This window comes from Bicyclus anynana, chromosome 7 (assembly GCF_947172395.1).
Source record: "Bicyclus anynana chromosome 7, ilBicAnyn1.1, whole genome shotgun sequence".
Taxonomy (NCBI): domain Eukaryota; kingdom Metazoa; phylum Arthropoda; class Insecta; order Lepidoptera; family Nymphalidae; genus Bicyclus; species Bicyclus anynana.
Window position 1 is genome coordinate 3,092,011 of NC_069089.1, and position 15,754 is coordinate 3,107,764.

The 15,754-nt window shown below is 37.3% G+C and overlaps 1 protein-coding gene across 2 annotated transcripts in view; it reads left to right on the forward strand.

Moving 5' to 3' along the window:
* The window catches only part of LOC112058140 (neuropeptide FF receptor 1-like), a 95,512-nt gene that overhangs the window by 19,126 nt on the left and 60,632 nt on the right, over window positions 1-15,754 (forward strand). For both annotated transcript variants that reach the window (XM_052882576.1, XM_052882577.1), the window contains exon 2: window positions 993-1,437. In XM_052882576.1, the coding sequence (XP_052738536.1) occupies window positions 1,253-1,437 (185 nt within the window). In that variant the 5' untranslated portion in view covers window positions 993-1,252. The remainder of the gene's footprint in view (window positions 1-992; window positions 1,438-15,754) is intronic.

Consider the following 15,754-nt stretch of genomic DNA (forward strand, 5'->3'; position numbering starts at 1 on the left):
TTTAACGACTCTGTTGATAAATTTCGTCATGACTTAGATACATTGAAGCGATTGGTTCCGCCAGTTCACAAGATAATGGATGATCTACTGCTGTAGTGAGTAGATTAATCGTTGCGAGCGTTTGCTGACTGGTTTGTACACGACACCGTGCTGGAAATCTAAATTTACTTGCCAATGCGTCGTTGTCGGTAACATTCTCGTATTACTTTTTTAGTGGAGTGTTCAAATCTGTGAGGCTATTACAGAGTTACCCGGGATACAGACCTTCAATTTTAACTGTACAGGTATATTTAATTAAATATCAGTGAAATATCATTGGCAAACCGTGATAGCCCTGTGGATATGACCTCTGCCTTCGATTCAGAGGGTGTAGGTTTGAATCCGGTCCGGAGAATGCACCTTTCAGTTATGTGCATTTTAAGAAATTAAATATCATGTGTCTCAAACGGTGAAGAAACCTGCATACCTGAGATTTTTTTTAATTCTCTGTGTGTGAATTCTGCCAATCCGCATTGGGCTACTAGCGTGGTGGACTATTGGCCGAACCCCTCTCATTTTAAGAGGAGACTCGTGCTCAGCAGTGAGCCGAAAATGAGTTGCTAATGATGATGAATGATGAGACGTCTTTTCACTACTATTTCAGTAGGTCAAATCTATTGCAGAGTTACCCCGACTACAGACTTTTACTGTACAGTTTTATCTCATCGAAATATCAATCGAATAGCATTACAAAAACTCTTTACCTAGTTAAAACTGACGTACACTACTGATGTGCTGATGAACCGAAACACAGCAATGCTGTTTGACAGCACGGAGAAGCATGGTGGAAGTAGTTACGTCCACAAACAAGTTCTGTTACAAAAAAAAATGTTATTAGAAAGATTTATTTGATACCAATATCATAGTCTATAGTAATGTAATAGTATTGTATTGTGTATAACAAAATATGTAATACTTACACACCTATTTATTTATGTATTCTATCCTAATAGGTACATTTTGTGAATTAAAAAGCTAACAGTATTAAATTATAAACCTTATCAGTTCACTAAAAGTGATGTGAAAGTAATGATTGATTAAAAAAACAAATGTGAACTCAGTGACACAAGATTGAGTGAGAAGTGACTCAGTGATTCAAAAGAGTGATTGAAAAGTGACTCGGTGATTTAAAAGAGTGATTGAAGTGACTCAGTGATTCAAAACGATCAGTGAGAGGTGCATCTTTCAATGTTCATACACAGATGACGATACGATGCCTGTGAACGCGTCCGATGTCCGGTGGAACGAGACGGAGCTGTGGGGGCCTCCCATGGAGCTGGACGTGTTCTACAACCCGGACGTGGTCATCATAGTGTTGTATGTGGCAGTGCTGGCCGCCTCGCTGTCCGCCAATACGCTGCTCATATTCATTGTCATCAAGTTCCAGTATATGAGGAGGTGAGTTTTAGATCTATAGTCTCTTTGATTCAGAACGTAATACCACGTGTTGCAGGCAGAGCAATGGGATATACTGCAAGAATTTCCTGAAATTAGAGAGGTGGGCGGCTTTAATAGTGCCCTGGCCCATTCTCAATCGGAGGAGGCCAGGGCGCTGGTACAGTTATACAAAAAATGTATAAAGAAGAGGATTTTTTAATACAAAAGTTGACTTACAGAGCGACAGTGTGAAATGGACCAAGCTAATATATAATATTGTTTTAATGTTTCGATAATGGACAATCATAGATATTTATCCACATTATTATCTAAACATGTATACATTGTTAAAATACACTGTATTATTACATTAGAGAGTGTATCAGAAGGTAGCCCTAATGTAATCAGCAGAATCACCGGCAGGGAAAAGTAATCCTTTATCAAATTTTCTGTGCATTACCCTTACACGGAACGAGCTTTAGCTAAATAAAATATACTGGGCCTATTGGGCGTCTCGGTTGCTATGACAATCAAGATCAAGATACAGAAGGCGCGTATTGGAGCCCTACCCCCAGTTACTTGGGCACTCAACACCCTCGCAAAGGGAGGGCTGGATTTTTTTCATAAAATAATAGTGTTTTGTATTGTACTTTGTACTCGTATTTTATAAACATTGTTAAATAAAAAAAAAGTATAAATAAAAAGTGAAATTCAAATAAACACATAACACTATGAGCAAAAAAATTATCTCATGTAATTTTTTACCCACTAGGGCTGAAAACGAGTGCTTACAGTTCGTAGCTGATATTTTGTTCGGTATGGGTGCTTTTTCAAGCTTAAATAATTAAGAGGGCCACAGCGTCGTAATTTTGCCGAATTTTCCGGAAAATAAATGTATTCGTAAGTGCTTTTGTGATACTTCTGGGTCAAGTAGGGTTTGAGGGTGCAAAATTGAACCCACAAATTATTTCCTTGGAGCTATAGGAATGAAGGTTATATTTCCTGCCTTTCAGTAGGTTTGTTTTATGCTTTGTAGGTCTCAGGGTATAATTTTGGTAAGGCACTAATTAGAACTGACGTTCACTTATTTTTATTGAAAGCTGGAATACCCTAGATGTTTTTAGCAATTTCATTTTTAATTGACTAGTATGTATATCTACTAAGTATATATTTGGAAAACAATCATTATCATTAATTAACTATATAGATTTTTCCCAGATGTAGGTCGGAGTTTATCAAGGTTTAGAAATAGTCATATTATTAAATGGGTTCTTTTCCTATAGCATTACAAAAAGGAAAAGGATTTTGATAAATTATCAAACATAGCCTTTACACTCACAAATAACGTAGCTTTCTAGTGGTAAAGTATTTTCAAAATCAGTTCCGAAAATCCAGATGTTATCCTACAATACCACAAACTTTACCTCTTTAGGATACTAACTATATAATATCAATAACTATTTTGGATAATAAACAATACCTTTTTCACATTTTGTGAAACGTGTCACTTTTTTATAGTTTGAAATATTACATCACAAATAATTAAATTTAACTGTAAATTAATGGGAGTCTCATGGACTTTACCGAGATGGAAATTCATTAATACCATAGCTATTAAAACTTAAACGTATTAATTTAACCGGGACGTTAGCTAGCATTAACTATAATTTCTTGGAGAACCCGTTGAGATTATGGGATGTTTTGTAAACATATATGAATATCAAAGGCTCCGGGATTGATGAGTTAAGGTGGATGTTAATGTTAAGATAAGATAGTCAAGCTACAATCACGCCTGTTGGAAATTAATGATGTGGTTTAAGTTGAAGCGTGTTTGCCTGAAAAATACTTGTTCATTATTATCTTGTGTCCAAATGGTAGGTGGCAGGAATTCATATGGCGTTTCCTGCATTGCACAGTTTTGCTGTGCTGTGCAAAACGTTTAGAGTTTGTCTTTACGTTAGATAGAACGCCACCGTTGCCGGCATTTTGCAGATATTTGGTAGAAAGGAGAATGAGGAGATGGCAGAGTTTCTTCTCCAAACCGTTAAAGCACGCAGAAAGTAATGAAGCTCTTTGGTATTTTGTTTTTCGAAGACTTTTTTCAGCCTGACGTAGGGAAGGTGGTGGTACCGTGCATCGAAAAGCACGTTAAGCTATCATTTCCGGTCATTATTATTAATATTTAATAGGTATGAAAACTAATGGGCAGTTTATACAAAGTAGATGTCCGCTAAGAACATACAATTAAGAAAATTCTCTGGTATGCAGCTTTCCTCACGATGTTTTTCTTCACCGTTTAAGACACGTGATATTTAATTTCTATAAAGCACACAACTGAAAAGTTAGAGGTGTGGACCCTTCGGAATTGGAGGCATGACCTCTGCCTCCAATTCCGGAGGGTCCACACACTTTTTGATCCACTGGGCTATCACGGTTCTACTAGTGATAGTGTCTCCTAGTGATCGATACCAAATCAATCATTATCACTCTAAGCCCGTCACATCACTCAATCAATCAATCAATGAAGCAGCGTCGTGGTTCCACTCCATATCTCCTCTCCTATAAGGAAGAAGGCCTAACCCTGTCATGAGCTGTAGAATAGGCTGATATTGTCTTCTCGTTGTAAAAAAAAAAAATGTAGGAACAACGAATTTACTGAAACGTGCCCAATGCTTAATGAAGTGTGTAATTTCCATCTGTATGACATGTGCGAGACATGTGGCGGAATAGACGCCCGAAAAAGTTTGCGGAAAAGCGAAATTTTACGCGAATTTCGCTTCGTCATTTGCGATATCTATTTTTGTCAGCGAATATAAATTATATGAGAAAAAATCCGTTTTTTATTAAACTTTATTGCAAAGCTCTAAAATAATACACGTCTATGTGTTGAACTTAATATTAGTGTTTTCTTTCGCTTCACAATGCTATAAAGCATGTATCCTTGGATAGGATTTTCCAAAAGGTAAAAACGGAGATTACAAGAAGATTTCAGTTTTTCACAAATCCCGCGGTGACTGTCTCGGACTTTTTTTTAGACTTTTAAAGGGGAACAATTCTATAATACATAATTTTTGTGACACGTTAACCGTTTACGCAGCGCACGCAGCGTAATCAACTGGAAAAATCCCCCGATTTTGAAACATTCTTCATTGGTGCTCCGCGCTTATTTGCTTACGTGTATCCTTCCTATTAACGCACAAGCAACTGTGCGCTCCTGTTCCAGCGTTGCAATGAATGCAGTTGCGTCGACGCAGCGCATCGTGTGAATACTATGATTATTAGAATGTAAAACGACGGAGCGTCAGCGCTGCGTCGCTGACGCAACGCGCCGTGTCTGTCTCTGAAGACTTTAATCCAGAACCTCCGTAGTTCAGCAAACTCGTAGATTAAACCATCTACCAACGAGGCATAGTAATTTAAATACGAGTAAATGTCTAAAGTTGAGAGCTAAATATATCCAATGATAGGGCTATTACTACTTGAAGATTGTATTGTATGAAAGTAATAACAGAGCTAAGACCCTGTAATACAAATTCTTTGACTCAATGAAGTCATTGGCGCATGTAGCTCGGCTTGCATTGACGTCAATGCAATGCCGTGCAATCTTTTTCTTGCTCGTTATTTTTATGCTGCTTTCTTTAACACGAGCATTTTATAGTACCTTTTTTATATTTATAACTGACGGACCAAGCAGTTGGCCTACTTAATGTCATCTACTGACGATCAAGTAAGATAAAACTGATCGTGTGTTGATCGCGACCAACCCACGATCAATTTTATCGGACGTCAAGCCATTAGCGCTGCAGGCATGTGAGCTTACTTGATCGTCAGTGGCTGACATAATGGTATGCTGAAAATCATCGCTTATACAGATTAATACTTCAAAGTGGATGTAAAGGATATATTTAATTTTTATCCCACCCGATGTTATGTGATGATGCAATCTAAGATGGAAGAGGGCTAACTTGTTTATTAGTTGGATGAAAATCCGCTTTCGGTTTCTACACGACATCGTAACGGAACGCTTAATCGCTTGGCAATACGTTTTTTCCGGATGGTAGCCGGCCGAAACCTCCCACCAGCCTGACCCTGACGGAGGTCCTGAACCCAGGACCACTAGTAAGTCCACTGCACATTCCACTGCGCCACGGAGGCCGACATAATGCCGTGATGTGTCCATCAACCGAGGCGAAGACATTAAGCTTCGTGTCTGTAATTACACTGATATGGGTATCAATGTAATTACAGAACGGAACACAGCTATGAAACTTGGCGGGATTTTCATTTTACCAGGACTTGTTATAGGGTTACCTATGTTCAATAATTTGCTCCCTTGCACTAGTCAACCTAAGTTATTGGGATTTATACAGACTAAGCCCCCATTCTCCCGACCGTTGTTAACGAGCGTTAAAAAAGCGTTCAAATATAGTATGAAGTTAATTGAAAATGCAACACAGATAGAAAAAAAGAATAAGAATGCATTGTTCTATTTGAACGCGTTTAATTATTAAAAAATTAAACTTAAATTAGTTGGGGGTCTTAGTACACCCCTGTAGATAATTTGTGTCTGCGATGATATAAGCGTCCATGGTCGAGATTTGCTTAAAAGCATGTAGGAAATATTTTTTATATCAACGTGTTAAAAAAATAGTATATAATTCAAAGTTATCTCTAATGCACTGTAAAATCCAAATAATACTTATATTTATTTGAGATTTATTTAATAAATTAAATCTGTGAAGGCGGCAAGGTCATTGTAGGTATAAAAAGATAATCTTCTTCTTAGAAATCCATCTAAAGCTTCTTAGGCGTAAAACTACTTTTGAATACCCAAGTTGTACCTATACAAATAAGCTGAGACGCTTTTTTATGATCAAAATATAAATATATTTTCTTAAGTTGTTCCAAACTGTCGAAACTATTAAGGCTTCTCTGACATTGAAATTAGATGAGAATTTTGAGACTTAATAGGTTTATGGTTTTTGTTTATTCTTTACAAGTTAGCCCTTGACTACAATCTCATCTGGAGGTAAGTGATGATGCACTCTAAGATGGAAGCGGGCTAACATGTTAGGAAAAGGATGAAAATCCACACTCCTTTCGGTCTCTACACGGCATCGTACTGGAACGCTAAATCGCTTGGCGGTACGTCTTTGCCGGTTGGGTGGTAACTAGCCACGGCCAAAGCCTCCCACCAGCCAGACCTGGACCAATTAAGAAAATGTCAATCGGCCCAGTCGGAAATCGAACCCATGACCTCCGTCTTGTACATCTACCGCGCATACCACTGCGCCACGGAGGCCGTCAAAAGGTTATGAGGAGGTTTTAGGGTGCTAAGATTCGATTCCCACCATGAGACTATCGTCGTAGCCACTCCTAGCATCTTTACGATTAATCGCTAGTTATAAGGAAATATTGGTCATTAGAAGAAATATTTTTATTTGATACCTACGTTTTATCTTACTCAAACCCCAAATCGGCTAACCAACGAATCAAACGATCAACAAAACAGGGCCTGTAGCCATGTGGCACGTCGATTATTTTTCTACAAACGCTAACGCTTCGAAACCTATAAATATGTATGGAATTGACAGATCCGATCGAAAACTGTGACCTGTATAAAAACATATACAGGTAATCGTATATATACAGGCTGTATAACGAATGACTCCCAAATCTTTTTTGTTTTCAAAGCTTTTGCGATTGTAGAAAGAGATTCGACGTACCACATGGCTAGAAGCCCAGTTATTTATCAGTTTGACTAATTTAACATATCTCAATATTTATGTATACTTTCTTCTTAGAAATTTTCCATAAAAAGCTTTTACAAATTATACGTAAGTACTTTAAAAGAAATAAAGAACTCGAATCACTTGGATTAAGAGTTCCTTCAACAATCCAATAAATAATTTAAAAGTCTTTCTTTGTTTATCTTTCGATTGTCTCGGGAGATACCGGCGATATATTTTTGATCGAAGCTGAATACCCTCTTTATAAGACTGACAGACTATTGGGAGTTTTGCCAATATGTTGTAAAGAAATAACGAATGTGTTGACCTTGTTATATTTGTGGGGTATATTATTTTTTACATATGCTGACTGAAGCGACTTCAATTGCATGTTTTTTTCTAACGTGGAACTAAAAATACCTTACAATCCATAATTTAGCTATGAATCATCATTATCAGCTGGACGTCAACTGCTGGACAAAGGCGTCCTTTAAGACCTCGCACGAACTAGAACCGCCAGCAGTTCTCTGTGATCCGCTTTTTTTCGGGACAGTTTGTATAAAAGCTAACGGTTTCGTAGTCCAAATAAAATTATAATTTACGAAATAGTTCGTTTTACGCTAAAAATGCTCAGAGGGCCTAGTGGCAGTTTGATACTGTTACTGTCACGTAACGTAAACGCGAATTTCTAAGGAATTAAAACAGCGCCATCTAGTGGCACTACAGCACAACTGTTTCAATTCCATATAAATTTGCGTAAACGTCAACGTGATAGTAACAGTATAAAAATATTGAAAACTCCCAATAGGCACACAGATCATGTAATGTCTGCGAAAACAATGGTTTTAACGTTCATAATTACTGTCAAATACTGATTATTTTACTAACATTCATCATTATCATCATTAACAACCTATATTTGGCACACTGTTGAGCTCGACTCTTTTTTCGGTATGAGAAGGGTTAGGCCTTAGTCCACTACGCTGGCCAAATGCGGATTGATAGACATTACTAACATTATAACTTCTTTCATTCAACAAAAAAAAATACAGAACTATTGCATTTTGTTGACAATGACAGTCGTAAATAGATGTCTGGGAGCTTACAAAAAGCGAGTGTGGCGTCGCATGTCCATAAGAGAGCTTTCTGTAAGTAAGGTTTATCTACCGGTATTCTAGAAAGTTCCTTTGTCACTGAACTCAGGTGCATAGAATGGGTGGTAATGTTTTATTCAGCTAAAACCATCTCCCATCTTGACAACATCGTCAGTGGATGAATATAGTATAACGATGATAGCGTGTTTATCATTTGAATGTCACTTCTATTTTTAAAGCTTCCGTAAATATTCTATAGCTACCGCTATAGGACCGATTAAAGCTATAAAGTTCGTCTAGACGCAAAGATTTTTTTTATTATGATTTTGATTTTATAACGCTCAAAAGACAGGCCATGCTGAAACACAAACACTTTCGCATTTCTTTATCTCGCACATATACAGGGTGTCCCGTAAATATTACGACATAATTACAGGGTGACAATATTTTATTTGAAGATGGTTCTGAGAAAATACTTTACCTACAACTTAAAATAACAAAAAACATTTTATAATTAACTTGTTAGCGTCTCAATTTTTATCTGTAAAATAAATGTTTCAGAAACAAAGGATATAATATAAAGTTTTAACTTTTTTATCTGACTTTTATTCATACTTTATACGCCAAAATTTAATTAAATTTAAGTAAATATTTCTTTCACATAAGAATGTAACTCCAATAGTATGCAATGTAGAACGTACGAAGGCACGTTTATAAAAAATATCTGGACTTTAGATAAAATAAAATTCTGAAAACTCTTCAACATAAAGAGTTACGAAAACAAAAGCATTTAGAAAATCAGTATTTTCAATTTGCAGCTTTTGATTCCGTAAAACAAAGATAATTCGACAATTTCTTTAAAAATTCACTATGAACCTTTACAGATCAGATTGAGTTCGGACCCTTTTAGTTATTATTTCGAGTCGTTACATTGAATTTGCGTTAAAATTAGAAAAGTTTCGATATCAAGTATTTTACCTGCGTAGGCGTCCAGATCCGATTAGCAGCTAAGCCTGAGTTAAATCATTTGAGTAATAAAAGACCATAAAATAGTCGCTAACTTTTTTTAAATTTTCCAATATTCTGCGCTGTTCTCTTAATTTTTTGTTCCGTGAGAAAATTTTACAAGATATTAAAAAAAAAACATAAATGATTAAGTCGGTCAAGTCGTTTTCAAGTCATGGCGTGGCCAAAGGAAATTGGGATTACTTCTTTTTGGTTTGGGAAAGGAAAGCGTTGTTTTTACTATTTATTAAACCTTAAACCCTTATAAATCACCTTTTTTTTGGTGGTATAAACTGAAATTCTGGGGTTTTCTGAATTTTTCCATTACTTGTGCTGTAAGCTGTTGCTTCGACCAAAGTTCGAGGTCCTAGTATATCAACGAGAAGAAGCCTTTAGGTTTTAATAACCTTGCGAGTAGTTACCAGTTTCAAAATATGCGGTATAGCAGACCCGGTCAAACTTTGCTTTGGCTCATTCCCTACCCCTAACCTATGCTACTTCCACCCTACACCTACCATAGCCTACCTTACTTCTACCCTACACCTATCCTACACCTTCTTTACCCCTACCCTACCCCTACTGTCACCCTACCCCTTACCCTACACCTTCTCTACCCCTACCCTACACCTTCATTACCCCTACCCTACCCCTAACTTAAACATATCCATCCCGTACTCTACTCCTGCCCTTCCCCTACCCTCAAATATTTTAGGTAATTGTTTACATTATTAGGTTAGGTTACATTATTGGAGTTTTCGGAAGGACTCCTAATTTTATTGAAAATAAAATAAAGGTTAAGATAGAACTTACTCAGGGATAGTGTAGCTTCCCAACAGTGAAAGAATTTTTCAAATCGCTTCAGTATTTTCGGAGCCTATTTAATACATACAAACAAACAAACAATCAAATCTTACTTCTTTATGATATTAGTAGGTATATATTAATAAAAGCACTGAATATTAAATTTTTCTTGTATTCATAAGCAATGTGAACATACCAAGAACAATATTTTGAGCCTATACCTATACCAGATCCCTTCACCATTGTAAGAAATATTACATTATTAGAAATTTTAGCTGAAATGACCAATTCAATTTGATTACGTCCGTTCAGGACCAATCCATCCATTCTTCCTATTCATTGAAATAATACGCTGACCTAGACGGTCGACGCGTCTTCAACAATAGCTGCCTTTATAACATGCCTAATAGCTAAGTAAAATCTACTGTTATAGTGTTTTTCAGATAGCATGGGTACGGTGACAGTTGCCCTAAGACGTCCCTAATACGTACTATTATCGTGAATCGTGGCAAACTTTCATGAGTGAAACGAACTGTCACTGTACCCATGCTATCTGAAAAATACTATAGTAGTACAGGGACTGTGAAATAAAGTTTAACATGTTTATCCACTCGATTTACAGAGTAACGATCGGTCGTATCCTTAGCTGCTTTTGTGCTAGGCTATCGCGTCCCAGGGTGACGTCCGGTCGTATGCTCTCTCCCAATCGATTTAAATTTTAGGAGGAAGCCTGGATCTGGTACCAGTGGCTACTTAGTATTTTATATTTGGTTCACAAAACAGAAATGAACTAAAAAGTACAAAATAGATTACACAAACAAAACAATACATGTGTACGTATTAAAGAAAAAATCAAAATGAAATATAAATAAAGACTAAATAAAAATACTTCCTAGTAGAAGAATGCTTTGTTTATAACTTAATTTTAGTACTTAGCCCTGATATGACTTCAAAACAACTATGTTTTTTAGTGCATAAACTTGCACGATACTATAAAACACAATCTAAGCAACAAGAATAAATAAAAAGAAAATACATTTTATAAATTTGTGTTTCTGTGTCTCTCCGGGCTTGAAAAGGCTCGACCTATATTAATGCAACTTTCACTAGGTTACAAGGTGATTGGGTAGGTTATTGAGCAACTTTTTACCCCGAAAAAATCCATTACTGCAGGATTTGTCAAAAATTGCATTTCACGCGGACGAAGTTGCGGGCGTCCTTTCGTAAGTAAAAAAAAATATTATCATTTAATTAATTAATCACGAAGTATGTAACAGTAAAAAAATTAATCTGAATATTAGATAAGCCCGTAATAAGCAGCTGCGTACGGTGGTGCCTGTTAATTAAGATAAGGCAACCATAATCCCGGAATATTGTCTTGGAATTTATGAGACCATACTGACAAATTAGACTTTTGCATTTAATGAAACCAAGACAGCTCAGCACTTACTACTAGGTATACCTATATAACATGTATAGCCTGACTGGAATAAAAATGAGAAAAAATAACTACTCAAATTAAAAATTCATATATTTCAAGTAGGCTCAGTTTACAAGCACTTTTGACACGTCAGTTGACTATTTATAAAGATTCTACCACCGGTTCGGAAGGCTGGTTCTGCTGAGAAGAAGCCGGCAAGAAACTCAACAGTTGCTCTTATTAAAAAAAATCATACAATATTATAATTTACAATTGAAGACAACATTACAATTTCTTATAGTTTTACTTCCTGTGTGAATGTGGAAGCTGATGCAATGGCCTCCAAGCGCCTGCTGAAACTCGATGAGGTTGCGTCGCTTAGTTATAGTTGCTATAGGTAAAGAGGAAATTATAAGTTCCTATGGCCACCTTTCATTTTATCGGTTCTACTCGTATGACATTATGATAATGATAATGTTACGCGATGTCATGTCAGAATTGCAAGATTTGATTATAGGTTTAGACAACAGGTGAAACTAAGTAAATTCTCTTAACATATTCAATACTTGTCGACGCCCACGTTTCACCCGCGTAGTTCCCTTACCCGTGAGGATACGGGGATAAAATATTACGAATGATACTCACAAATAACGCTGCTTTCTAGTTGTAAAGAATTTTCCAAATCGGTTCAGTGGATATATGAGATTACCTCCTACAATACCACAAACTTTACCTCTTAATATAAGTTTACATAATTGTGTATATTGTGTACGTTGTTTTGTTGATTTTGTTTAGACCGACACTAAAATTTTTTTCACATTTAGAAAGCTACATTTTCACCGAGTAATGTAGTCTATTTTACCCCTATTTTGTCCACGGGAACGGGAACCACGCGGCTAAAACCGTGGTTCGTCTGCTAGTTTATTATAAGAACGTACACGTATAGATGTACCTAGGTACTCGTATTATCCTGAAATGAATGAAATTTGTTGTTGTAAGGTACAAAGTTATTGTTATTTAGGTGCTGTATTTTTAAGCAAAAGAGTAATATCATGTATTTAATATAACTTTGATTTACCAACAAAGTGCAAGAATAACGATTTACATGTCTTACGTAGGTATTATCAACAATTTTAGGTAAAATAGTGAAACTTAAAGATATATTGAATTAATAAATTTTCGAAGGTCTGAACTGTAGACATAGTTTTAAACATACGAGTACCTCTGTTCATAGTTCTAAGACGTTGGGGTCCCATGGTGCTGGAATGACGACCCCGCACCCCGCTCTAGCAAGCGCAGTGTTGGTCGACCCCTATTGGATAGACTGAGGAGCTCAAGCGAGCCGCAGGGATACGCTGGATGCAGGAGGCTCAGGACCGTGATGTTCGGAAGTCCCTATAAAAGGTCCTGCTGTGACGTGGACGTCCAGAGCCGTGATATCCCAGTGGATATGACCTCTGCCTCCGATCCCGGAGGGCGTGGGTTCGAATCCGGTTCGGGGCATGCACCTCCAACTTTTCAGTTGTGTGCATTTTAAGAATTTAAATATCACGTGTCTTAAACGATGAAGGCAAACATCGTGAGAAAACCTGCATACCAGAGATTTTTCTTAATTCTCTGCGTGTCTGAAGTCTGCCAATCCGCATTGAGCCAGCGTGGTGGACTATAGGCCTAACCCCTCTCATTCTGAGAGGAGACTCGAGCTCACAGTGAGCCGAATATGGGTTGATAATGATGATGATGGACGTCCATAGGTTGATAATATGATGATGATGATAATGACCTACCTCTGCATTGCTATAAGTTGAATTTAAAAATATTTGTAATAAAAACTTGTTACTGAACACTGGCGGTCCCCGGTTCACGCGTAGCTTTTGTTACTCGCTGATAATTAAACTTTTCATTGGTAAAAGAGTTTTAAAATTGGTCCAGTAGTTTCGACGTCTATTTTTTACAAACAAACAAACGATTTTTTTTTATTTTGTAATATTAGTGAAGATTTTGAAATTGCATACTAACGATGACATTCACGTGATCACCTCAGCGTTAAACCTCGAAGTTATGCTTCAAGTGCTATTAGACTAACGATTTGGGCCAGCTCCAAATGTTTGGCTTAACTCGCTTAACATCTGGAGATTTGCTAATAACACATCTGCGAGGGTAATATTTTGTAACTTTCAGAGTGAGATGAATTGATTAGCACCTATTTACTATCTTCTGTCGGAGTGTAAGGGGTTTGACATCAAAAGCGGTTGTCTGCAAAACACAGTATTGAATGAAAGTCTGTCAGGTCTAACAATTCCCTCGAAGAATGTTACCAATAAACCCTGAGTGGCAGAGAATGACCTTGAGTGGAGTCACGCACTTGTGAACGAACAAAGGTTAAAGGATCCTTTGACTGTTAACAAACACTCCCCTTTTCCACTCAAGTCACTCTCCCCGCCTATTCCAAGTAACCGATAAAGAATTACACAACAAGAGATGTGGACGGCTCGAACGCCACGAACACACTGAAGCCGTCCGTACCGCAAGTCGTTGCAACGCGGCGATAACACTTCTATACTAATATTCATCTATCAATATAATAGTCACTCAGCAGGCAATAGAGCAAGCTATGTTTGGGGTTTCTCTGCGTGATCGAATCAGAAATGAGGAGATCCGCAGACGAACTAAAGTCACTGATATAGCTCAGCAAGTCGCGAAGCTGAAGTGGCAATGGGCAGGCCACATAGTTCGAAGAGTCGATGGACGTTGGGGCCCCAAGGTGCTGGAATGGTGACCCCGCACCCTGTTGGTCGACCCCCCACTAGGTGGACCGAAGACATCAAGCGGGTTGCAGGGGGCCGCTGGAGCCACCAGCGGCTCGAATTTGCAAAGTCAAAAATCAAAGTCAAAATTTTCATTTGTCATTTGTTTTCCATAGACGAGTCGTAACGAGCTGTGACGAAACATGAAACGGCGCGTCGTTCTAACGGCTGTCATTTATAACACAAGGCGAAATCCTTCTATCTTGCAGACAACTTGACTGATCGTATTCACAGAAGTTACAAAAGATAGCTTATCAAAATGATGCTAACAGATAGGACAAATTCATAAGTAACGAGTTAAGAAAGGTAACTGGTTATTAATTAGACTCTTGATGACTCATTTGTACTCAAAGTCAAACGGGCAATGGAACGAACTATACTTGGAGTTGTCCTGCGTGATCCAATAAGAGATAAGGAAAACCGCAGAAGAACCAAAGTTAGTGACATAGCTCAGCGAGCCGACTGAAATGACAATGGGCAGGTCACATTTTCCGAAAAGCCGATGGACGTTGGGTTCCCAAGGTGCTGGAATGGCAACACTGCGCTTTCTGGTGCAGGGTTGCTATTCCAGCACCTTGGGAACCGTGGATTTCCAGCACCAGGACCGACCTCCCGTTAGGCTCAGGATAGTTGTATTCAAGAGCAAGACTGCCGTTTTGTCCAGCTGTGGACGTCTATCGGCTATTTATGGCGAATGATGAATAGCTGTTGACTGATGTGAAAGCCTAAGCTACGAGAACGTGCTCTAAATATACAGTTCTTTAGTCAACTGAAAATGTAGAGAATGTAGAACTTAAAATTTAGATATAGTTAATTTATTTCTAAAACTGGAAAGATAAAACATATAAGATATCCTGTTGAAACACAAAATTAAGATTTAAGCTCATTGCTCAAGTTTTTTAGGATTCCGTACCTTATAAGGAAAACAACGAAACTCTTATTACCATGTTTGTCCGACTGTTTGTTTGTCAATCGGTCTGTATCGACTCTTTAATTAAGTTTAGCAAACCAATAGAGAAAAAAAAGTTATTCTGTCAATATTCCTTAAGCCTAGAGAATACTTGATGTAAATCTCCATACGATTGAAGGTACTAGAAATCCATCTTTGCGAAAGAGTGGAGAGAGATAATAAAAGACAATTATTGTTTGTGGGGTGTTGAATATATAGTGACGTCATTATGACGTCAATAGGACGTGTGAGGTTTGATCATTATACGAAGTACCGGTGTAATGCACAGAATTTTATAAATATCGCATTAAAAACGAATCCTTTTCGAGTTTATATTTAAACTAGTAAACCCGCAAATATAGACGGGCGGGAAAATGAAAGGATTTTATAGTTGACTACGGCAAAACTATATATATATTTTAAATAACAACTTGCCTTTTTACTACACTTTCCATGTTATTATTGTTATTTTAACTATATCCTGTGATTCAATGTAAATTCTTTTGTTATTCAAGTGACAGGAACACATTTGA